Here is a 24,750-nt window from a genome sequence, read left to right as displayed (position 1 = left end):
ATTAAGTACAAGCATACAGATGCAAGAGCTTTCAAACTGTCAAGCATTAAACATAAAGGATAAAGCATAAACAAAGCATAAAGGATTATTATTGAGCTTTTAAAAATTATATACACACATGCAAATTCAACATAGCAAACAGGAGCACACATTTTTGAACTGCTTCACGAACTTTCTTAATTGTTCAGCAGAGGACATACTGCTGATGCCCACGCCGGGCGATGGCCACGTTGGCCCTAACACATTTGCTCCCCCCGACCCCGTCACAGATTTCTTTAGGCTTGTGATGGTTTTCTTCTCTGCTAGGATCCATAGTTTTATCAGCCAATTCCACGTGTGCATATTATGATATATATATACAGATGTATTTACACACTAATATTTTGGTATTCACAATTGATACCAAGATGATAGGGAGGCACTGTTTCTGTGGAGAGCAGCGCTGGATTAAGAAATTTTGTGGTTTAAACATTAAAGATTATTGTGATCACTACTGGCCCCCTCATTAACAAATTGAAGCGACAGTAAAACAAAAAATATGACCAACTAATTTCTAATAATTCCCATTATTACTATATTGGTACTTTTTAGAGAGATCCAATTTTTTTAAAGGTTTTTTTTGAGACTTAATTGACATGTAACATTACATTAGTTTCAGCTGTACAACATAATTATTTGCCATATATATATATTGTGAAATGATCACAATGTCTAGTTAAATTCCATCACCACACAGAGTTCCAATTATTTTTCTTGTGATGAAAACGTAAGATCTACTCTCAGCAACGTTCTTTTATACAATACTGTATTATTAACTATAGTTACCAGGCTGTACATTTCACCCCCATAATTTATTTACTTTATAACTAACTGGAAGTTTGTATCTTTTGACCACCCTAAAAATTTTTTTTTAATTTTCCTTTTTTGATGTCCCTTCTGGTATTGAAGTCTGTGCTTACTGAGTCATCCCCAGACTCGTGCACCGGAAACCCAAAAAGGCCAAGTTGGGCTGGGCAGAAGCCTGGGTCTCAGGTGTCCTTCCAACCCCGTCTATCAACACACAGGGAGACCTGCATGAGTGAGCGAACCCAAAACATAAGCATAGCAGCTGATCAAACTCAGTGCTCCTAGAAGGGGTCTAATCCAAGATCCCGAGACGATCTCAGGACAAGCACAGAGAAGCTCGGGCAGCGAGGAGGGTCCGTGTCCCTAGAGAGGTAGCAGCAGCCAGCGAAAACTTGCAAACGTCAGCCCAGCTGCACGAGCGGCTGCAGCTAGGCCCCTAGGAGTGGAGCCAGACGGGAGGGGATGGGGCTAAGGCTGAATCACAAACAGGAGAGGAGAGGGACCGACCAAGAGGGATGAGCGAGTCTAGTTACCAAAGGAGAAACCAAGGCGAGGATTCAGGCGTTCGGCTACAGCCAGAAACGGGGCGGACCAGAGCAGGGGAGAACGCGGGGGCGGGCCAGGCCTGGGCAGGGGCGGGGAGAAGGCCTGGAAGGCGGAGCAGGCTGTGAAGATAGGACCTTCTCGTAGGCATCCCGGCCAGGTCAGAGGGAGACCAAGGCCGGAGGGGGGGAAGGGGCGTGGTCAGGGCTCAAGAGGCGGGGCAGGGGCACGTCGAAACCCAGAGGGCGGGACAGGGGCGGGGTTAGAACGCCGGAATATCCAAGCGGAAGACCTGCTAGGCAGATCCAAGCCCGGGGGGTGGGGCAGGGACAAGCCCAGGACTCAAGGGAGCGCCCAAGTCCGCAGGGCGGAGCAGGGTCTGGTCCAAGTCCTGAAGGCGAAGCAGGGGCAGGGACAGGCCGGCGACGATGGTCAGACGACGAACGGCCGCGGGCCTAGGAAGTGCAGGGCCAGCACGAGCAGGCCAAGGAGCAGCAGCAGCCCGAGCAGCAGCCGCAGGAGCGTCCGCGCTGTGGAGCCGCGGGTTCCCTGGCCCGTCGACTGCACGTATCGCTCCACGGCGTCTGCGAAGCTGAACTTGTCGGGCACGTAGCCAAGCTGAGCGCGGGCCTTAGCGATCTGGAAGGTGTGCGTCACGGCCACGCTGCGCACCTGCGGGGAGAGGCGGGGCAGCCGAGGGACGGGAGTAGTGGGCGTGGGGAGCAACCTCTACCATGTTTCACTCGGATAAGAGAGGGTAGGGATTTCCCTTCCGTCGCGCAGAGATTTAAAAGGACCTCTATGCTGGATCTTGCGTCTACGACGCCCTCATGGGGAGGACTTCCTGTCTCTCTTCCACCTCCATTTTCCTCGGGGGGGGGGGCCGCCTCCAGGATACATTTTCTGCATCTCCCCACCCTACTGAACTCCTCAGTCCCCCAAAAGTAAAGGCCCCACCTCTGCACTCCCCTTCCCCGGCCCTAGCACGATGCCGGGGCTCAGGAGGCCCTGATACATTCTGCCTGTGGCCTGAGTGCAGCTATCCGGAAAACTTGTCTCCAGGAAACATCCTTCACTTCTCAGCCCACAGCCCCAGATGGAGTCTGGGCAGGCAGGCTCCAGGGTGCAAGCTTCACGCCCTGGCTGATTTAACTGAGCTTCCCTAAGAGAGGAATTCAATTATGCATAAGTGATTACTCTCTCCAGGGTTTGAAGCTGCGTTTCCTGATGCCAGATGGCCTGGGTACCACAGGCTTCAGAGGTAGTGCTGACAACAACAATTACTGAGTAAGCACTCTGTGCCTGTCATGCGCTAAATTCTCTCTAGGCCATATCTCATTTAATCTTCTGAAGTGGTAATACCACCATCTCCTCTTTTGAAAATTGAAGATCAGAGAGGTTAAGTGACTAGCCCAGGGTCACACAGAGAAGCCAAACTCTAGCTCATGCCCTTCCCAGCTATGCTAGGATTGAGAAGATACCCTCCCACCTGACTCATTTCTTTGCCTTTTGTTCCTCAGCTGGACACTGGGAAGGAGTCCACTAGCTGCTTGATTCTGCCGTGGCCCTGAAACAGCCCTTGGGGTCAAGCCCCTGGTCTTGGATGCTTGTGTGAGGAGAGAGGGAGAGAGGCCAGTTCTTGTCCTTTTTTGCCTCAGCTAGTAAATTCAGGGCTTTGGCGGGTACAGCTGTGAACTAGATAGGCAGGGTCCTGGGACACAGCATTCTCAGATGTCAGGCTTAGATGTCACCTCCTTTGGGAAGCCTCCTTAACTTCCTCAGAATTGGCTTAGGTGCCCCTTCTGTGTACTCTGAAGTTCCTCATTATTTCCCCCAGTATAGCCCTTGCTGGGCTGTCTTCCCCTTTGGACTGTGAGCTCACCATTAAATGAGATCATAATCTTTTTGCCCCTCCTAACTTAGCAAAGCAACAGGGACAATCAAATGAGAGAGTGGACTGGAAGGATTTTGCAAATAACACCAAACACCACTTGTTGCTTTACTGTTTACAATCTGCATTAAAACATCCTCTCTTTTAAACTGTATGTGTGAATAGAAAGCAAGGACTGCCTTGCCTCCACTCCTCAGCACAGTGCCTGGCCTACATTAGGTGCTCAATACATGTCAAATGAATGAAAAAAGGCTATAAAGTCAAACTAGAGGGCTAGTTGGGGTGTCATAGACTGACCAGAAGAGGGCGCCCGAGCTACAGTGCCCAGAAAATTCCCAGCTAACTAGGGATCCTTTGCCCCGCCCCGAGTTGAACAAGGAAACCCACCAGTAAGTGGAGAGAGAGGGGAGCCGGCTCCCTACCCGACCACAACTCAGCAGCACTTCGGCAGCTATTTTATGTGACTATGATTCCTGACATTTCACAAGCTAGTGGTTAAGCTTGAAATCATTTAGGTCTCCTCTGGGTTCAAATCTCGATGCTGCTACATAAGGGAATGGTCATGAGCCAGGTTATTTCACCCCTCCCCCTCCCCCCGCTGAGTGTTTCATTTCCTTCTCTGTACATGGAGGTGATAATAACAGAATCCACAGTGTATAGTAGTTGTGAAGATTAAATGAGATAAACACAGTGCCTGGCATTTCACACTCTATAGATGGTCCCTATTTTCATTATTCTCTTTCCTCTGCTAGTCCAGACGGTTCAAAGGAGAGACCATAGGGAACTGCGTCTTTCTGTGGCCCATTCTCGATCCTCTGAGGTGGAGAGCACTGAGCTTGGAATGTGAAGCCAATTCCAGAATGGTGGGAGCTTGGACAAATCACTTATTTCTCTAGTGCTCAGTTTCTCACCATTAAATGAGATCATAATCTTTTTGCCCCTCATAACTTAACAGAGCATCAGGGACAATCAAATGAGAGAGTGGACTGGAAGGATTTTGCAAATAACACCAAACACCACTTGTTGCTTTACTGTTTACAACCTGCATTAAAACACCCTCTCTTTTAAACTGTATATGCAAATAGAAAACTGCATCATCATTATTTGAGAACAGTGTTCTTAACACAGTAGGTACTTAATATATACTTATTATTCAGTGAGCAGGAACTGTGAGCCTCGAATCAACAGGCTGTGTGTGTGTGTGTGTGTGTGTGTGTGTGTATTGACAGTTATTGGGAGGAATGACATTCCAAAAAGTGTATTTCATGGAACCTGCCTTTGGGAGCCTCCAGTCTGGCTGGGAAGACAAACTGCTTATGAATGAAATGACAGTGATAAAGGATGGGATTGGGCTTCCCTGGTGGCGCAGTGGTTGAGAGTCCACCTGCCGATGCAGGGGACACGGGTTCGTGCCCCGGTCCGGGAAGATCCCACATGCCGCGGAGCGGCTGGGCCCTTGAGCCATGGCCGCTGAGCCTGCGTGTCCGGAGCCTGTGCTCCGCAATGGGAGAGGCCACAACAGTGAGAGGCCCACGTACCACAAAAAAAAAAAAAAAAAAAAAAAAAAGGATGGGCTTGGAGCTGTTGCCCTTCAGACCAAGAGAGCACAGCCTCAGCAGAAGCTCAGAGGTTGGGACGTTATACAGGAGCTGGCCCTAGATTTGAGCCCACATGGTAGGTTCTGAGACCTCAGGCAAGCATCCAGTTACGGTGTCAAAAGGTGAGGGTTTGTGGAGTGAAGAAGGGGCAGGAAGGCAAGTGAGGGGCACCAGGACACAGGGGCTCCCCTCACAGCAGCCCACTTACCTCACTCCGGGTGAGCAGTGGCGGGAGGCTGCAGATGGGCTTCAGGGCCAGGTGCAAATACTCCATCACCGTGGCTGTGTGGGGAGAGAGGGACCAGTGACCAGGGGGCCTGCTCTAGGCAAACTCCAGGGAGGTCGTCAGAGACAAGTCAGTTGGGGGCATTATTTGCTTTGCTAGGGGGAATCTTCACGTTGCCAAGTTTTCCTGTCCTTGGATTCCTTTAAATCAGCAGTCCTGGGGTGCCTTGTTTGGCTGTGAAATATGTCACAAGTAAGTTATTATTAATATGAAAAGACTGACATTTTAAAATAAATCTGAGCAGATTCAAAGTGATCTCTACAATCACGTCTCTCTCACGCACTTCTATCCCGATATGCTCTCTTGAGTCAGGGAGAAAGAAGTGGGAACAGCGGTTCAACTCAGCCTGGGCTGCACTTTTTAAAATGTTCCTTCTTCCCCCACCCCCTTGCTTCCTGCGGAGGTAATTGGTCTGGGGGTGTGGCTGAGGCATTTTTAAAAGCTCCCAGGTGATTCTACTGTGCAGCCAAAGTTAAGAAGCACTGAGTTTACAGTCAGCTCACTGGGAATTGGGAATTTATAGACAGTCTCCCAAACCGCCAGGACCTGCGGTTGAACTTTTCTCAGCTGGGGGTCAAGGAGTGTCAGTCCTGGTGGTGATGCTGTGCAGGGGAAGTCATCCTGTGTGGGCACCTTAGGGGACAAAAATGTGCAAACCCCTGCTTTAAATGGCGGGCATCCCAATGCCTTATTATTATTATTATTTTTTTGCCTGCGCTGTGCAGCACATGGGATCTTAGTTCCCAGACCAGGGATCGATCCCACATCCTCTGCATTGGAAATGCGGAGTCTTAGCCACCGGACCACCAGGGAAGTCCCCCAATGCATTTAAAGTGCAAGAGATCCAGCTGAGGTTTTCCAGGAACACAGTTATCTGTGACTTGGGGGCCACCTGCCCCCTCGGGCTGATCACTCCAAGCCTGAAGCCCGTGTTCATTCCAGCTGGAAGGAGGCCAGCATAGGGAAGCTGGGGCGTGAGAGTGGAGACTGACCTTCAGGGTGAGGAGGAGACTCTAGGGTCAAACAGAACCCTCACATGTCCAAAAGCAGCCTTAACTCCAGGGCGACCTTGGGGGATGGGGCATTCCAGCACAGGCAGCAGGACTGGGCGTGGGCTGCGCAGTCAGCGGAGCCCAGTGGGAATTCTGCCTCTCCCACTTTCTCACTGGGGCACCGTGGGCAGGTAGCTAACCTCTCAGAGCCTCAGTTGCCTCATCTTTACAATGGGCCTAACCCCACCCACCTGGCAAGTGGGATAGGGTTTAAACAGGGCCAGGACTAGGGTGAGGGGAGTGAGGTGCCTCGAGTGCAAAATTTAAGGAGGCACTTGCTCTCAGGGCTGGGCAAGTGCAGGTGGGGCTTGGAGCATTTGACTCCTGCGAGTGAGGGCTTCCTTAAATTTTGTGCTCTCAGTGCCCCACTCGCCTCAGCCAGGTCCTGGCTCTGGGTTTAAAATGAGGTAATGCGTGTACATCTGGCACATGGAGGCTTTTCACATACACACTCCTTTCCTCACCTGACAGGTAAACCCAGGAAGTAGGAACCTGGATCCAGGGCTTGCTGTACCCCAGCTTCTCAAACTGCAAGGAAACATGGCTTGAGGTGAGAACAGATCCTTGGGGGGCTGGTATAGGCCACGTGTTGCCTTTACCCCAGGGCCAGCAGAGCACCTCCTGGCCCCTCCTCAGCTGCCCACCACAGGGGGCAGAGCCCACAGCCAGCCCCAAGTTTACACCGGTCTTTAAATGGAGCCCGCACTGTGACCTGGAAAACTAAGTAGGAACTGACTGCATAGGGTGCAGTCCCATCATTTAGTTATTTTTTACATCTGCGTACAGCCAAGACACTCTAAGGCACTTACATAGAATCTGATTATTTTCTAGAATCTGCTTTTCTGCTATTAAATTAAAAAAAAAAAGCATACGTGTGGAGGGTGGTGGGAGAAGTGTGAAGAGATGGGCTGGCATAGGATGAACTGAGGTCTTCACTTGTATGAAAACCCTCCAGGTCAAAAAGACAGATAATAACAAGTGTTGACAGGATGTGGAGAAACTGGAACCCTCTTACACTGCTGGTGGGAATGTAAAATAGTGCAGCCACTTTGGAAAGCAGTCTGGCAGTAACTCAAAAGGTTAAACATAGAGTTACTGTATGATCCAGCAATTCCACTCCTAGGTATATACCCAACAGAAATGAGAAAATATGTCCACACAACTATTTACACACGAATGTTCATACAGCATTACTGATAACAGGCCCAAAATGGAAAACCCAAATTTCTATCAATTGATGAATGGATTAACAAAATGTGGCACAGCGATTGAATGAAATATCTTTCTGGCAATAAAAAAGAATGAAGTACTTTATGACACATCCACAACATGGATGAACCTTGAAAACATGCTAAATGAAAGAAACTTAACACAAAGCCCACATACTGTATGATTCCATTCATAGGAAATGTCCGGAACAGGCAAATCTACAGAAGCAGGAAGTAGCTTAGTGGTTGCCTATGGCTAGGGGTGGGGTGGGGTGAGAGGTAAATAGAAGTGACAGGTAAAAGGTATGGTTTGGGGAGGTTCTTTTCTGGGAAGGTGACAAAATGTTCTAAAACGTGTTTTGCTGATGGTCGCACAACTCATACTAAAAACCATCGACTTGTATGCTTTCAATAGGTGAACCGTATGGCCTATAAATTATATCTCAATAAAGCTGTTAAGAGTTGACACGCAAAGGGCCTGAATGCCCCCAGGATGTATCCTCCAGCGCGGGGTTTCTGGTCTACCCCTTCCTGGAGTCTGTAGGCTGCTGCGAGAGGAGGCCAGGACTCTCAGAGGGGCTGCAGCGTAGGGGCCCGAGGGCAAACACCTCCCTTTGTGCTTTGCCTACCTTCTACTTACCTCTTTCAGGGCCTCACCATATAGTACGGGGGCCACAAGCAAAATCCCACAGGGCAGGACATCGACATAAATCAGGAAGCGGGCTGGGAGGGACTATGGCAAACTGGGGAAGCGCACAGCCCCCCAAAGGGGCAGCCACTACCCAGCTCCAGCCGGTTCCAATGTTGCTCAGTGGACACTGTTGCCAGAGCTGGTTTTTAATGTGAAATCCTCTGATTTTTTGGGAAAAGGTGACAGGGAAAGAAGACATGGGGATCCCTGAATTCTCACTTGGGATGGGGGCGGTGTCCGGGCACCTACCAGTGGGGCCATCCACTCGAAGATGTTGACACTCTCCCCGTCATTGATGTAGTACGCCTGCCCACTCTGAGGGGGACATGCGGGGAGGGGGACGGTCAGGCACATGCCCGCCGCCGCCTGACCCCACCCTCTCCGATGGCTCCCAGCAGCTGCCCCAACTCCCCCCTTCTCCTGAGCAGCCCTGGAGACGGACCTGAACAAGCCCCTCTGAGTTCCGGGGCTGCCAACTGACTAGCTGTATGACCTCAGTGGAGTCACTTAACCTCTCTGTACCTCAGTCTCCTCATCTGAGAAATGGGAGCATAATAATGGCATCTCCCCCTTGGGCTGTTGTAAAGGTGCAGCTGACAATATATGTAAAACGCTTAGCATTCGGGGACTGTAATTCCGGGCTCAACAACACCTACCTCACAGGGTCATTTCAAGGAGCTAACGATGCTCTAAAAGGCCACTTCCCCCCACCCCATCAGGCAGCTTGAACTGGGGAGCTATGCCGTGTGTGAGCCAGGAATCCCCGAGGGATGGGGGACCCGCCTGCAGCCCGAGGGGTAAGGTCGGGGGAGCACTGCAGGAGACTCACGGCCACGTAGCCCTTGCTGGCGGTGAGGGCCTCGGCTGCTAGCACGTGTGCCTGCACCAGGTTGCACACGTGGACCCAGTTCATCCTCGTCCTGCGGTCCCCAAATCGGAACATGAACAGTCTCTTCTTGATGTGGCTCTGGCGGTGGGGGGAGAGGGCGAGAAACACAGACCTAGCCTGGAGTGGCTTTAAATTCCATCCACACGCAGAAGGCTCCCAGGCCGGGCTCCTCTGTCCCAGCCCCACATGCCTTCCGGAAGTCTCCACTTGGCTGCCCGATAGACAAGGCAGACTTGTCCTGTCCTGTGAGCGCCTTATCCCCATTTGGCCGCCCCCCACCCCCAGCCCACAGCACCCAGGGCTCAGGCCTAAAGCCTGCAGCCAGCTTTGGCTGTCCCCTCCCTCACGCTCCACACCCAACCCGTCTGCAAACCCAGTCGTCTCAGCCATTACAATCTGTCCAGAATTCGGCCACTCCTCACTGTACTGACTTCCGCCCTCATCTCTCACCTGGACACTGAAAGAGCCTCCTAACTGGTCCCCTGCTTCCACCCCCCCGCCGCTGTGGCCTGTTCTCCGTGCAGCTGGGGAATCCTTTTGAATCCTAAGTCAGATCGTGTCTCTTCCGCTCAGAAACTTCCGGGCGCCGGGTGGCAGAGGAGGCCCTTCTGCTCTGGCCCCAGCTACTCTCTGACGTGTCTCCCACCGACCCTTTTGCTCACTCTGCACGAGCTACTCGGCCTCCTGGAACGTGCCAGCAGGGCCCCACCTCAGGGCTTCGGACTAGCCGTTCCCTCTGTCTGGAAGGCTCTTCCTCCAGATAGCTGTGTGATGCACCTCGTCACCTTCAAGTTGCTCAACATCCCTGCTTGAAGAGGCTCCCCGACTGCCGGCACCCCCAGCTTCCCCCAACCCCACTCCACTTTTCCTCTTTCTCCATAGTCCCTGGCACCTTCAAACGTTCCTTGTATCGTATCATGTTTATTCTCTCTCTCTCCTCCTGTGAGAATATAAACCCCACAGGGGCGGGAATCATCTGTTTTGTTCACTGACCTGTCCCCAAACCTGGAACAGTTTTCCATTTCCAGCTTTGTGCCCAAGCTGTCTCCTCTATTTGGACCACTTTCTCTCTACCACCCCATTTCCTTGGTTAGCTCCTTCTGTATCCAAACAGCACAGCCATCACTTCCTCCAGGAAGCCCTCCTGGACCTCCCCTGCCAGGCCCTCTCTGCTGTGCTCCCATCTTCTCCCTCTCACCTCTACACAGCCCTTACCACCCTGAATCTGTGACTGTGGAGTCTGTCTCCCTGACTAGGCTGTGAGAAATTTGAGGACAGGATCTAGAGCCCCTTGTAGCTATATCCCTGGCAACCAGCCTTCTCTGGAGACAGGTTTTCTGTGTGAAAAGCCTGGTGCTGGCAGCATGAGATGAGCCATCTGGCCCTTAGGGAGCTCACATCTGAGCAGGGCAATAGTTTCCTCTGCTTCTTTGGGGTCATAGCTCCACGTCTCCTCTACCGGTACCCAGGCCTGGCTGGCGCACCCCGAGAGCTCTGTTCCTGGTGGGCCTCATGGGGGCAGGACTTCTCCCAGAACTGAGGGTCCCCCGCTCGGGACACTGCCCTAAGACTGACGCGATGACCGTGGGTCCCCATTCACACACATATCAGCCAGGCTCCTCCTGTGCCTCCGGCCTGGGGCTGGGACAACATACCGCCACACGGGGCAGGTGCCTCTGCTCTTCGGGGCCGTAGATCCCTGGGGGCCGGAGCACACATGTCCGCAGAGCGCCGCCTCCTACAACACAGGGGAGGGCAGTCAGGGGCCTGGGGAGGGGTGGATGTGCAGGGAGAGGGACAGAAAGGCTGTCCGCATCTCCTGGTTCTTACCCGGAAAGGTTAGTGGGGAAGGCAGGGCCTTGGGGTTTCCTCATTCAATTAATTATTCTCTCAGTCGATCAGTCAGTCATTCAACAAACACTGTTCACAAACATTCCCCACCTCCACCCCCCTCAGCACTGGGCCCTGGGATGGATGCTGTGAAGAATCCAAGGATGACCAAGAAATGGTCCCTGCCCTCACAGTGCTCTCAGGCCAGTAACAGAGGCAAGACCTAGATGTAGGTATCTGCATGGCCCGTGAGAGTCTAACCAGCACTTGACAGACATGACCTCCTTCAACTCCCAGAGTCCTACTGTGTCCATTTTACAGATGCGCACAGACCCACACGTCCTCATGCCAATAGCTATAGTACTTTACTTTTTCTGGTCATCAGATAAGGATCACGATGGCTCTCAGAGAGGTCCTACGATGTGTCTGGTGCTCTGGTAAGCCTGGAATTTTTCCCTCCAAGCAACCCTATGAGGTGGGAGCTCTTATTATTCCTGTTTTATGGATAAAAGAACCAAGGCTCAGAGAAGAGATGTGATTTGCCTAAGGGCACACAGCTCCGCCTGGCGGAGCGGAGATGGGGACCAAAGTCCGGGCACTTTCCACTAATACCTCCGGTGATACAGTACCAACAAATAGGCCCTCAGCTCTCTCAGCCTGGGTCTCCTCACCTGGAAAATGGGTGCTTTGTAACTGGTGGTGGCAGTTATACTTTCCAGACAACCAATGGAGAAATGAAAAGACTAGAGCCATCAGCATGGGAGCTGGGGGTCTGTTCCCCTAACGCTCACTGCTCTGTACCAGCAGAGTCCCCAGGCCAAGACAAAGCTCGGTTCTCTTCTGAGGGGCCCCCACTGGTGGAAGTGGGGGCATGTCTCCCCAGGGGAAGTCTGGGGGTACAGCCTGAAGGGCTGCTCCAAACATATTCTTTTTAAGTCTTAAGAGGACCTACAAAATTTTCAATTTATTCTCATAATTCATTTGTGTTTAAGATTTAATTTTTTTTAAATTACTATTTGTAAATTATTCGATCCCCAACCCCAACTCCTTAACTGAGATGGAGTCTCCTGGAAGATGTTTCACTCCTCCAAGGCTCAGGTTTCCTCCAGTTTGGGGAGCCTAGTGTATGCCATCCTCTGGGACCGGAAGCCCACCTTCCTTTGGGGGCCCCTTCCCCTTTGCACCAGGTCTAGCGGGGGACTGTCAGTCTAGATGCACCTCTCCTCCCTGAGATGGCAGCCACGGGACCCAGGCTGGGCCAATGCCATGTTCTCACCCAGGAATGTGACTCTGTGCATCACTGACACGGGATCGAAAATCACAGGCGTGGGTTCACCCAGCTCCTGTCTCCCAGGTCCCTGGAACTGCCCTGACCCTGTCCTTTCTAAGCACTGGTGGTCATTTTTCTGGAATATATTTTCCAGAAGCTATCCCAGTATAAATTCCATTTTCTCCATAAATTAGCCAGGGTCAGTGTCTCCGGGTCATAGCCAAACACCCTGACTGCTCCCCCACCAAAACCCTCACTTTACAATGAGGCCCAGTGTATTGGGTTGAACAGTGGCCCCCAAAAGATATGTCGGTGTCCTGGAACCTGTGGATGCTACTTTATTTGGAAAAGGGGTCTTTGAGGATGTAATTAAGGACCTAAAAACGAGATGATCCTGGGTTATCCGGGCGAGCCCTAAATCCAATGTCAGGTATCCTTATAAGAGACTCACAGAGAAGAGACAGATGGAGAAGAGGAGAGGCCATGTGAAGACAGAGGAGGAGACTGGAGCGACGCAGCCACACACCAAAGAAGGACCCCAAGCTTCTGGGGCCATCAGAAGCCGCAAGAGTCAAGGAAAGATTCTCCCCTCGCACTTTGGGAGGGATCGCAGCCCAAATGACACTTTGATTTCAGACTTCTGACTGCGAACTGTGGGAACTGCAAGAGAAGAGATTTCTGTTGTTTTAAGCCACCAGGTCTGTGGTAATTTGTGCCAGTGGCCCCAGGACACTAATGAACCCAGAGACAGGAGGACACAACACATTCACACGGAGCTGGGGTCTGCATGCCTCAGGACTCTGCTACAGGGACCGGGGTGCTCCATGCCAGGTTAGAGGCAGAGTCTCAGGGACCAGCTTGGGTAGTAGGGACTGGAAATCACCCAGGGTGACGTGGCTGGGCTCCTGCAAGGCAGGTATCAGGTGAGCTTTTCTGTAAACAGCCTGCAGCTAATTTTAAACTCTGGGTCACCTGGGCATGGTGCGGGGAGGTTGGTTGGGCTACAGCTGACACTGGCCAGTGGGGCACTGGGTGGCCACGTCACAGAGGGACTGCGCCCAGGGTATCCATGACTCTCCTGACCATGGAAAGCTGGGGATGCTTGTATAAATAATTCTCAGCCGGAGGATTAGGTGTCTGGCTTGTAGGCTGCCGGTCCAGCCAGGGGAGGCCCTGGTAGAGAAGAGAATTCAACTGCCGAGGGTCAAACTCCTGGGAAACACAGATGGATGTTCCCACTGGGATAAGGGGTTGAGGCTTGACAGGCCCAGGGTGAGAGGGTGGGGTGGGGAGGCTTTTAGGGAAAAGATTTCATGCTCAGAGACTTACTCAGCCATAGCTACAGTGGAGCACAATGGTTAAGCCCCAGGCTCTGGTTTTAGACTCCCCTAGGGGGAGAGGGGGTTTTCAAATCCCACCTCTGCCACCTAAGAGCTATGTGACCTTGAGCTAAGTCAGTTAACCTCTTAGCCTCAGTTTTCTCTCCTGTAAAATTGGGGATTATAATTTCAAACAACCTTCGTTCTCCAAATCCACTTGGCTCCTGAGTTTAGACAGTGAGGGAAACCAGGTTTTCCGTTTCTTTTTAGTTTCTGAATTTCAGAAAGCAAATAATGATAATTTAGATAGCAGGAATTTATCTGAATCTATTGATATTTGACTCCTGAGTTTGGAAAGCAAGGGGTAGCTAAGGTTCTTACCTCATATAGATGCTATGAAGATGTATTGAGACTTTTGCAGGTAAAATCAGCGTGTAAAATAGGGCTTGGCATGTAGTAAGCACTCAATAAACACAAAATGTCCATGTTAGTGTTTGTTTTTTTTTTAACAGTGCCCATCACTATTTTGTTCTCACTCAAGCTCCTTGAGGTAAATTCCACTACCAATTTTTTCATAGGTGAGGAATCTGAGGCTGGGAGAGGGTAAGTGCATTGCCCAAGATCACATAGCTGAGAGGCGGTGGAGCTTGGATTTGAACTCATTTCAGTCTGATGCCAGTACGTGGGTGCTTAGCCACTGTGCCATGCTGCCACCTGTCCTTAATCTACTATTATTTCTCTATCACAATACAGTAAGAAGAGGCAATCCAGTAAGGCAGCCAAGGCCAATTCTTCTGGGAGTTACTGAAGGGCTCCTCACTTGCACAGCCCTTCCAAAGCGCTATATTTCATGCATATTCATAAGTTTGTACTCTTATAAAGAGGGTCCCCAAAACTGGATGCTCTCCTATATGGCAGAAAAGAGAGCTAGACGTGGACTAGCTCAAGTGTCTCCCCACCAGGACATGAACAATGTGAGGGCAGAGATTGGGCCTGACGTTTTCCGGGCTGTATCCCTGGTGGAGTGTGGGTGCTCAGAATTTGTTGGATGACGAATGTCCAAGGCCCTGGGGAAGGGTTCTTTGGAAGGAAGCTGGGAACATACCAGCTGTAAGCTAGAATCGCACATGTGCTTCAGGGAGGGAGCAGTGGGCATGCACGTTGGCTGTGAGCAGGGACTCCCAGTACTCACCTGGGAGAGGCGTCCCGTTGGCCATGAGGATCAACTGGTCAGCAATGGCTTTGGTTCGGGAGTAGTGGTCCACGTGCTATCAGAGAACAGGAAGCACAGAGCCACCGAACGGGGGTCAGAGACACTGCTGGCCACACCTGCCCGGCCCACCCAGCCCTCCCGGCCCCAGGGCTGTACCTCTGCTTCAGACCACATGGGGGTTCACTTCTGGGACCCCCACTGGGAAATGGCCAGGCCCTGAGCCCCACTCCCCTTCCTCTCCCTCTGGGTGGGAGCCACAGGAACAGAGGAGAGAGTTCAGAGCAGTAAAAACGACCAGGGGCTCCCTGATTCGGGGAGGCTCCTGCGAGCCACAGTGCCTGCTCTGGGATGTGAATGCTGGACGTGAGTGGATGGATTTTTCACATGGAGGCCTTAAGCGCTCACGGGGCATTTTCACATACATCAACTCATTTCCTGGTCTCCACGTCCCCATAGGGTGGTGCTATCACACCCAGACGAAGAAGGGGAGCCTCCAAGTGAAGCGGTTTGCTCAGGGTTCCACAGTAGAAAGGGGCTTTGCTGGTTCAAGGCCAGGTCTATGTGATTCAAAGCTCCTACTGGCACGACCAGCCAAAATAGGAGAAGGCTTTGGCGCCACGCCGTTTTGGGGACCTTTCTCCTGGGTCTTACCCTGAATTGTGAAATTGACCCTGGCTCCGCCCATCCCTACCCTTTGGACTGTGGGTTCCAAGTCCATTGGCCCCGCCCACCTCTCCTGGAAGCCAGGTACCTTCTCCAGTGGGAAATATGGCACAGAGTCCTCATCGCCCTGTTCTATGGGCTTCCCGCCGAATGCGACATTGACGGTGCTGGTGTAGACAAGCCTTGGAACCCGCCGGTGGACACAAACTACAGTGACAGGTCACACGGCAACACACACACACACACACACACACACACACACACACACAGTTGATGTGAGCAGGGAGCTGGTTGAGGAGGAACCCATGGGGACCTCCTTGGGCAAATCTTCCACCCAGCCTCCTGCACACATCCTGGCTCGGGACGGAAGAGCCTCCTTCCCTTAACTTGGGGAGGGGTCAAGTCCCTGCTCCCTGGGCCCTTGGGGGCCGGGCTGGCTCATTCTTCCTTCTCAGTGTGGCTGTGGCCCCTTAGCTAGCTTGCCAGGGACAGGTCAGAAGAAAGTCTCACTCAGTGGGGACATAGGGAAAACACACTCTAGAATCAAAGAGAAAAATGCAGGACAAGGCAGGACGTGCCCAGAAAGCCCAGGTGTGAGTTTTCTAATTTGGTGCTCCAGCAACTTTTCTCGCCCGCAACCCCTAACCCCTCCGTGCAAACTCCACTCCCCGCGTCCCCAGACACACTGAGGCCACGCTGAGCCCCATGCCGGGGCCTGGGCAGGCCTGCAGAACAGGAAGGATGTGCTGCCCACAGGCCCTCTACTGGGGAGGGCGGGGGTCGGGGGGAGGCTCCCACCTTTGTCCCCCTGCCCTGTCCCCCAGAGCCGGGCCTGCGCAGGGGTGGGGAGAGAAGCACAAACACACAGCAGGTCACACTCTGCTCTGAGCGCCTACCATCAATCACTAGTTTGGTGCCTCCAACATTTATAGACTCAATCTGCTCTTTTTGCAGCTAAAAGACAAGATGGAGGTGGGAGAGTCGGGGTGCTGTCTCGTGCCTTGTAGCTGAGGCCATGAGGCTGGGCTTGGGTGGCAGGGCGGGGGGGCTGCAGCTCAGAGGCAGGGATCCCAAGGGGCCCATGGGCAGTGCGGGGGCCCTGGGCTCTAGTGCCCTTTTCCGTCCCCATATGCCTGGGCCACAGGGGAGGTTCTACCCACCCCTCTGGCCATCAGCTCCCTCATCTATGAAGTGAGAGAAGACCCCCTTGGGTGGTCAGCAGGATTTAATAAGCCCCATGAGAGGACATGGTACAGGGCTTGACACAGAGAAGAGCCTCAGATGTGTTGGATTGTTTCCTGGCTCTAGAAGTCTCAGCTTCCTTATCCGTAAGACGGACAAGTAATACTGTCCCTACCCAAGTGAGAGGGCTGGGCCTTGAAAAATAAAAACAACTGGGCTACAGTGAGAGCTGCTTGTGCGCCAGGGATTGGGCGAAGCCTTTACATCTCATTTAATCCCTACAACCACATGAGAGGTGGGTTCCCTATTGATTTTCAAACTATATTTATTCTTGTTGTGGTTGTTTTCAATAGGTAACACAGTCACAAGGTTAAAAATAACTCAAACAGTAAAACAAGAATGCAATGAAGAGGAAATTTCCCTCCCAATCCTGATTCCAAGGCTCCCTTTTCCCTCCCCAGACTGTTACCAGTCTCTGTATTTCTAGAGATAATCGACACATTAATATCAGCGCACACAATGTGTGAGTATATAGCTTTTTTTAAAAAAAAAAAAAACAGTGTCAAACACTGTTTTCGTACCTTGGAAATTGTCCTGTTATCAGTACATATCGAGTTACCTCATTCTTTTGAATGGCTGCCTGGAATGTCATCGTTTAGCTATATCGCAATTTATTTACATAATCTCCAACGGATGGACATTTCAGTTATTTCCTGTTTTGTTATTAAAAACAATGCTACAAATACATAAGTAAGTGTAGTTTCTGAGTCAAAGGGTATTGCGTGCTTTGATAGATACTGTTACACTGCTCTCTGGGGAGGTCGTGACATAAGTACCAATAGTGTCCTCACTCTACAGGTGAAGAAACAGAGGCTCAAAGAGGTTAACTCTCCTAGCCACGCAGCTAGAACACGGCAGAACTGGCATGTGGTCCCATGGGTGTAGCCCAAATCCTCCCTGGAGTAGGTGAGGAGCCTGATGGACACCGGGCATGAAGGGGGCGGGCAGAGCCGGGGCCTAAGCCTTGCGTGGGAGGCGCTCACCTGCTCGGCACCAGACATTCCGCAGGAGGCCATGTGGAACACACAGTCCACGCCTTCGAAGGCGCGGTGCAGGGCTTCTGCGTCACGGACATCAGCCTGAAACAGAGAAGGAATACACGGAGGTAGGAGGTCTGGGTCCAAGGCAATCAGAGGTAACAGCTGTGCCGGGTCCCGGGGCCGGGCCCCTCTCCCCACCCCGGGCCCAGCACCTGCAGGGCCCAGACAGGCTGTGGGGCAGGATTTACTAGATGATCCCACTGGCCGTCTTCATCATCATCGGCCCCACGTATGGAGCTAAGTCACAGAGGCTGTGCTCAGTGTTTTACATGCACTGTCTTCTCAACTCCCCACGAGACCCTCGCGAGGTAGATATTGTTAGCGTCCCCTTTCTGTGGGTGAAGACGCGAGGCTCAGAGGTGCGGGACCCTGTGGCCAAGGCTGCCCAGCTGGGAGCTGGAGTTGGAGCTTAAACAGTCTGACTCCGAAGACTGTGCTCTTCAACGCCAGGCACCGGTTACACATCAGACACCATCCCCTGACCTCCACCACCAGCCTGCCCCCCGCCATCACTGCACCTGGATGAACTCGGTCCCTGGGCACAGCACCCACTGGGGTCTGCGGAGGTCGAGCAGGATGACAGAAGTGCCGCTCTTGGCCAGGCTGGAACCCAGGCTAAAGCCCAGGTAGCCTCCTCCTCCAGTCACCAGAACCTTCTGCTTAGAGGCCTGCACAGGTGTGGTCTGAGTCTTCTGCTGCAGTACTGGCACTGGGGCTGTCACTGGCTCACTGGGTTTCTGCCCAGCCCCTGATTCCCGTCTGGGCCCGGGCCCTACCCCTGACCCAGATAAAGGTGCAGCTCCTGAACCAGGTACTGACCCAGCTCCTGGCCCAGTCCCCAGAGCTTGTCCAGGCGCTGAAGCAGTACCAGGCCCTGGTCCAGGCCCCGAAGCAGTACCAGGCCCTGGTCCAGGCCCCAAGGCAGCACCAGGCCCTGGTCCAGGCCCCGAGGCAGCACCAGGCCCTGGTCCAGGCCCCAAGGCAGCACCAGACCCTGGTCCAGGCCCCGAAGCAGCACCAGACCCTGGTCCAGGCCCCGAGGCAGCACCAGGCCCTGGTTCAGGCCCTGGTCCAGGCCCTGGTCCAGGCCCCGAAGCAGCACCAGGCCCTGGTCCAGGCCCCGAAGGAGCACCAGGCCCTGGTCCAGGCCCTGGTCCAGGCCCTGAAGCAGCACCAGGCCCTGGTCCAGGCCCCGAAGCAGCACCAGGCCCTGGTCCAGGCCCCGAGGCAGCACCAGGCCCTGGTCCAGGCCCCGACACTGCGCCAGACCCTTGTCTGGGTCCCAGAACAGCACTAGGCTCCTTCCCAGGCCCTGACACTGCTCCAGTCCCTGGCCCAGCCCCTGAAGCAGCACCAGGCCTTGATCCAGGTTCTAGAGCCACACCAGGCCCCAGCCCAGGCCCCGGAGCAGCACCAGGACTCGGCCCAGGCCCTGGCACAGTACCAGGCCCAGGTCCAGGCCCCGGAACAGCACCAGGCCCCGGCCCAGGTCTGGACGCAGCACCAGGCCCCGGCCCAGGCCCTGACTCAGACCCCAGGCTTGAGACCCCACCCCAGGCCTGGCAGACAGGGCAGCTCTGCTCGCCCTGCGCTGCAGCCTTGCAGGCCTCTGGGGAGGAGCCTGCCAGGTTGGGCTTCATCTTCTACTGAGCCATGTGGACCCGGGATCTGTCCACCTGTGGGAAAAAACAGAAGAACGTATGTTCTAGAGTTGTCTCGACTCATGCGGATTATCAGACCCCTGGGGGCTCAGGAGACCTCCTGGTGGGAATTAGAGACCCTCTGAGTTCCCAAACCTGTCCCTTTCAGAATCTTGAGAACTTCCAAGGTGGCCGCTGCCTTCCTCAGAGTCAGAGACAAAGCGGCCAGGCCTTGGGTTTCACAGCTCAGGAGACCAAGGCCCAAAGTCACGCTGCATGGCTGAGATTTACACCAAGAATTCCTGACTTCTCCACCAGTTCCTTAAAATCCCGGTTCCCATGTAGTACCAGAGGGAGACAGATCAAATCGTGCCAAGGGGAACCCCACCTGACTGGGGGGGTGACTGCTTTCTGACGGGGAAATGGGGAGGGCTTCCTGGAGAAGGAGAGAAGGGAGGAATCCACATGGGATCCAGAGGGCCTTGGAAACTTGCACAAGTGCTGCACCGCCTCTGCCCTGGCAACTGCTGCCTCTGGTTCTCCCAGGTCCCCCCGCAGTGCAGACGGCTGGTACCACAAGGCCTGCCAAGCCCCCTGCGGGCTTCAGGATCAGCTCTGTGGGTCTCGGGGGCCAGCACTGAGGATCTCGTCCTCCTCACTCTAGACTTAAAGCGAGCCAGGCTGTCAGTCCCTGTTACCATCGTCTCACCCCCTGCCTCCCACTTCCTGCTCCACCCGAGGACAAGGCTGGCCCAGGGGCCGGATCACCATCATCATCATTAATGACAGCAGCGACTGTGTACTGTCAGCCTGCCGTGCGCCAGGCCCCGTGGATACAGAGAGAGGTAAACTCTGCCCTGCGTGGCACACAGGGGCTGTAAAAAAAGAACAGGTGCGACTGGGTGACCGAATGACTGAGTAACGAGCCCCACAGGTGTTGCTGGTGGTGGTCACGGGGCAGGGGCCGGGACAGCTATACAGCATCTTCTAGTCTCCTCTGTCACTGCCCTGCTCTCCGAAGTTCTGAGTGAGGGATATAGTCATGCCCCATACAAGCACTGACACTCACGGGTGTGACAGGGAGGGGAGACACCCCAGATGTTAGTCGTCACAGGGGATGGGTCTAATTCCTCCACTGGGAGGGGGGAATACAACCACAGGGTGGAGCCCTCCTCTACCCAGGCCCAGGGGACTCTGTCCTGGGGAAGGGTTTGTGGCCCCAGAGCTGTCTTTCTATCCTCTGGGGCTGCTTCCAGCGACAAAGGCTGGGACCCTGCCTCAGGTCCCATTTGCTGGGTGTGCCCTTGGGCAAGGTCCTTATACTGGAGTCCTTATACTGCACCTCAGTATCCACGTCTGTCAACTGAACCCCCATAACTCTCACAGCTGGCAGAGGCCTCACAGACCACTGGCATGCGCGCTCCAAGAAGGCTTGGATCACTGTAGTGCGTGGCACCCTGGCACAAAGCAGGCCGTCAGTAATCAGCCGCTGAGTGAACGAAGCCACTCAGGACTGTTCTGCAGGAGGGAGCCTAGGGCCAAGCACCCGGCTGACCCCCCCGGCACTGCCACATTTAATCCTCCTGGCGGTCCTGTGCAGCGGGGGCTACTGTTCCCATCATCCGGGGAGGGAAACTGAGGCTCAGAGAACATTTGCGAACTCTGATGGCGTCTCAGTGAATGGCTGGCCCTGGATCCAGGTCGCTGGGGACCCAAAGCGGGGTTGGGTGAAAGGAATCTGTGGAAGATGGTCGGGGATCCCTCCGGGCGCGGGCGCGCCCCCCTCGATGGGGCGGCAGGAGCGGACCCCCAAGCTGAGAGTGGCCGCCTGGCAGCTCGGGGGCGGGTCCTCCCTGCTGCCGCGTGCGCCCCCCGCCCCGCGTCCCTAGCCTCACGCCCTGGCTGCGCTCACCCGGCCCGGCTCCCGCGGCGCTACGCGATCCCGGCTGCAACCCCGCGTCAGTCAGTCTCCGCGCAGAGCCCGGCGCTACGGGGCTGCCCCCCTCCTCGGGGCGGGGCCGACCGGGGCTCCTGGCACCGCCCCACGCCCGCCCCGCGCCGGTTTCCTGCGTCCCGGCTGCACCCACTACCCCCTCCGCCGCAACCGTCGTCTCTAAGGCGGGGACACGCACGCTCTCCCAGAGGGGAAACTGAGGCCGGTCGAAGGGTGAAATGGGCCACGATGCTAGTGGGGAAAGGGCGCGAAGGTCCTGCGTGCTGGTCCGGGTCCTGCCCGCATAGACGGCCTAGAACCCCAAGAAACGTTGTTTCTTTCTCCACCCACCTACCCATCCATGTCCCCTCCCACGTGGTCCCGTCTGTTCAGCCTGCCTCTTGCCTTCTTTCCTCCTGCCCTCCTCCCCTCCCTCCTTCCTCTCTTTCATCTATTCATTATCCCACCTATTCTTCCATCCATCTCTTTGTCTATTCATCCATCCTTCCACCAATTTTAAACTATGTTTTTGTCCATTCATCCATTCATCTAGTCACCCGTTATTCTGTCTTTCCACCTCTCTATCCATCAAGCCTTCCATCCAGCCAGTTCATTTCATATCTTTCTGTCCTGCCTTCCACCCATCTATCTACCCTTCCTTTCTTACATCCTTCCACCCACCTCTGGGTTAGCCATTCTCCAATGCCATCATTCCACATTTAATAGGGGATTCTTCAGTGCTGTCCTTTCCCTTGCACTGGGGACCCAGATGGATCGCACAATCCCTGGAAAATTCATTTGCAAGTGCCAGTGGCAGAGGGCAGGCGTATGCCCAACAGTGGGCACAGCTGCAGAGCACCAAGGGCTGGTTACTTCGGTTTGAAGAGGGCTACTGGAAAGGCTTCACCTAAATGAACCTCCTCTGTGGACATAGGTGGGTGCGGGGAAGAGAAAAACGTCAGCCAGCACATGCGATGTGCCAGGTGGTAAGGTATCTCGCTTAATCCTCACAATTCTGTTTTAGCCCAATTTTAGAGACAGTGAAGCAGGTTCAGAGAGATAAAAAGGGGCTCAGAGTGCAGTGGGAAAAGGCCGTGGGGTCAGCCCTGGGTTTAAATCTCGGCCCTGCCACTTTCTTGTTGCGTGTCTTGGGCAGCTACAAGGCTTGGTTTCCTCATCCGTTAACAGGAACTGGTGTGTACTTTACAGTTGTGATGTTGCAAGCCTTGTGGCTCACAAGGTACCATATGTAGAATGCTGAGTATTATGCCTGCCCAGTTGGTGCTCAACCAACGGTAGCTGTTATCATCGTTATATGAGAGGAGGTTGGGATTCAAACCCAGTACCTGTGATTCGCTGCTTTGCAAACCACGTCTCTGGTCTGTCCTTCCATTCACAAAGACCAGGCTCTTCCTCTCCCACCAGCAGGGCTGGTGAACTCTTGTTCCCCAGGCCCAAGAGTCATCTGGCTGGTGTCATCTAATTAGGAGAAGCATAGTTTACGACACAAGTGTTATAGCTGAATTGTGCCCCCCTCAAGTTCATATGTTGAAGTCCTAAGCCCCAGTACCTCAGCATGCGACCTTAGCTGGGAATAGAGTCGTTGCAGATGTAATTAAAGATAAGGTCATACTAGAGTAGAGCCCTAATCCGGTATGACTGGCATCCTTATAAAAAGGGGAAATTTGGACACAGACATGTGCACAAGGAGAGCATCATGGGAAGATTGGAGTTATGCTGCCAGAAGCAAGGAGCTGCTAGAAGCCAGGAGAGAGGCCTGGAACAGACCTTTCCCGGTGCCTTCGGACGGAGCATGGGCCTGTCTGTACCTTGATCTCGGACTTCCAGCCTCCAGAGCTGGAGACAATACACTTGTGTTATTTTGGCCACTCAGTCTGTGGTACTTTGTTATGACAGCCTGAGTGACGTACTGCAGTGACCACAGGCGTGGATAGAGATGATGCAGAGGGCAGCTGTCCAAGACAGTGACCAGACTGAGACCCACTGTGGAAGGGGCTGTGGTCACTGCTGTCTCCCTGGGCCAGTACAGAGCCTGGCCAAAGCCATGGCTTGTCAAGTCTCAGTAAACTGTGTTTTTAAACAATCTGATGAATTTTTACTTGTGTATATACCACTGTAACCACCGCCAGATCAAGGTATAGCCCCGTAGTGGCCCCAACACACAAGGTAATCACCCTTCTGACTTCTGTCACCAACAATAGTTTTGCCTATTCTTGACCCTCATATAACTGGAATTATACTGTATGTACTCTTTTGTGTCTGGTTTCCTCTGCCCAATATTCCTCATAAAATTGACGCAGTTTGTTGAATATAGCTGTAGTTCATTCTTTTAAATTGACGCGTAGTATTCCACTGCACAGATGTATCACAATTTATTTGTCCATTCTACCATTGATGGGCATTTAAGTAGCTTCCATTTTCTGACTCTTACGAATAAAGTTGCTGTAAACATTCTTGTGTATGTCTTTTGTCGAACGTGGGCGCTCATTCCTCTTGGAGTGGAATTGCTGGCAGAGAGAAGGCACACGTTCTACTTCGGTGAAAATTGGCAGACAGTTTTCCAGCGTGGATGCACCAAGTTACACCGCTCCACCCTCCACTCCAGCAACGCCTGAGGGTTCCAGCTGCTGCCTATCTTCATGTTGCCAGTCTTTATTTTTAGCCACTCTGGTGGGTGTGTAGTGGTTCTCACTGTAGTTTTAATTAGCATTTCACTGATGCGTAAGGCTGTTGAGCGCCTATTTTCATACACCTCTTGTTCATTTATACCTGTCTGAGCCTTTGGTCCATTTTTAAAAATAGGATGTTTATCATTTTCGTATTGATTCGGAGTTCTTCGTATATCTAGATACGAGTCTTTTAATAAAGTTTTATCACACCAAAAATTTACACAGAGACACACACACACACAGCAATGATCACATCCATTTAAAAGTAACTTTGATCCTATTAATTAAATAAAAGCAATTTTTCCTGTCTTAGAAATGAGCCCAGCTGACATAACACATGACACAGTCATTTCATATGTACACAGTAGGGCTGGCCCAGCAGCTCCAGCCCGATTTTCACATGCTTGAGCTGAGCATTCGCTCTGGACTGGGCTCCAGAGCAGACTTCAGTTCAGTTCAGATGAGCAGGGGCAGTGGGTGGCGGTGAGGCTCACTTGTTTCTTCTTCCTCCAAAAGGGGCTGATGGCGAGTCTGCGTCGCACCTGTGGATCAGGGTGGTGGGGAAGCACAGAACAAGAGGACTGAGGCAGAAACAATCTTATCTGGCTGGTCTCCAGAGCTGGGCTCTCACAACTAAGCTTCGTGCTCACTGTTTACTATGTGTCTGCCACGTGGCAGATTCTTGGGACCCAGAGATGGTTAGGACACCAGCCTCATCCTGAGTGAGCTCACGGTCAAGGAGAAGAGACAAGTGGGCAAGGAAGCATAATGTGGAGTGCTAAGTGTAGTTAAGTGTCACCTCCATAAAGAGGGATGCATGGTCAGGATGCTATGGGGGGAAGACTGGAATCTCCCAGCTCTTGATGGGTCCCAGGGGCATCTTCACAGTGGAGTTGATGCCACTTG

At 53.1% G+C, this 24,750-nt stretch overlaps 2 protein-coding genes across 2 annotated transcripts in view; both read right to left on the bottom strand.

Moving 5' to 3' along the window:
• Positions 1 to 1,821: 1,821 nt before the first annotated feature.
• Positions 1,822 to 21,160, bottom strand: SDR42E2 (short chain dehydrogenase/reductase family 42E, member 2). The gene is made up of 13 exons (XM_060124803.1): positions 21,134 to 21,160; positions 19,002 to 19,257; positions 18,100 to 18,791; positions 17,525 to 17,620; positions 16,196 to 16,253; positions 15,388 to 15,506; positions 14,616 to 14,691; positions 10,660 to 10,742; positions 8,945 to 9,082; positions 8,365 to 8,430; positions 6,681 to 6,744; positions 5,087 to 5,160; positions 1,822 to 2,061 (listed from the first exon to the last, which is right to left on the bottom strand). Exons 2-13 carry the CDS (start codon positions 19,219 to 19,221, stop codon positions 1,822 to 1,824), a joined length of 1,926 nt encoding a protein of 641 aa, XP_059980786.1. The 5' UTR covers positions 19,222 to 19,257; positions 21,134 to 21,160.
• A 2,309-nt stretch (positions 21,161 to 23,469) lies between these two features.
• The window catches only part of VWA3A (von Willebrand factor A domain containing 3A), a 46,230-nt gene continuing 44,949 nt past the window's right edge, over positions 23,470 to 24,750 (bottom strand). Inside the window, exon 33 of the mRNA XM_060124320.1 lies at positions 23,470 to 24,386. Within this exon, the coding sequence (XP_059980303.1) occupies positions 24,301 to 24,386 (86 nt within the window). The 3' untranslated portion in view covers positions 23,470 to 24,300. The remainder of the gene's footprint in view (positions 24,387 to 24,750) is intronic.

The sequence above is a fragment of the Lagenorhynchus albirostris genome, chromosome 15, assembly GCF_949774975.1.
Source record: "Lagenorhynchus albirostris chromosome 15, mLagAlb1.1, whole genome shotgun sequence".
NCBI lineage: Eukaryota > Metazoa > Chordata > Mammalia > Artiodactyla > Delphinidae > Lagenorhynchus > Lagenorhynchus albirostris.
Note: the sequence above shows the minus strand (reverse complement) of the source record. Positions and strands in the feature narration are given on the sequence as shown.

Excerpts from the sequence above, each read along its gene's own strand:
- SDR42E2 (XM_060124803.1), bottom strand. The coding sequence starts at position 19,221 with ATGAAGCCCAACCTGGCAGGCTCCTCCCCAGAGGCCTGCAAGGCTGCA. Across the intron at positions 15,507-16,195 it reads CACCAAACTAGTGATTGATG|TTTGTGTCCACCGGCGGGTT; the intron begins GTAGGCGCTCAG and ends CTGTCACTGTAG. Across the intron at positions 8,431-8,944 it reads CCAGCAAGGGCTACGTGGCC|AGTGGGCAGGCGTACTACAT; the intron begins GTGAGTCTCCTG and ends TGTCCCCCTCAG.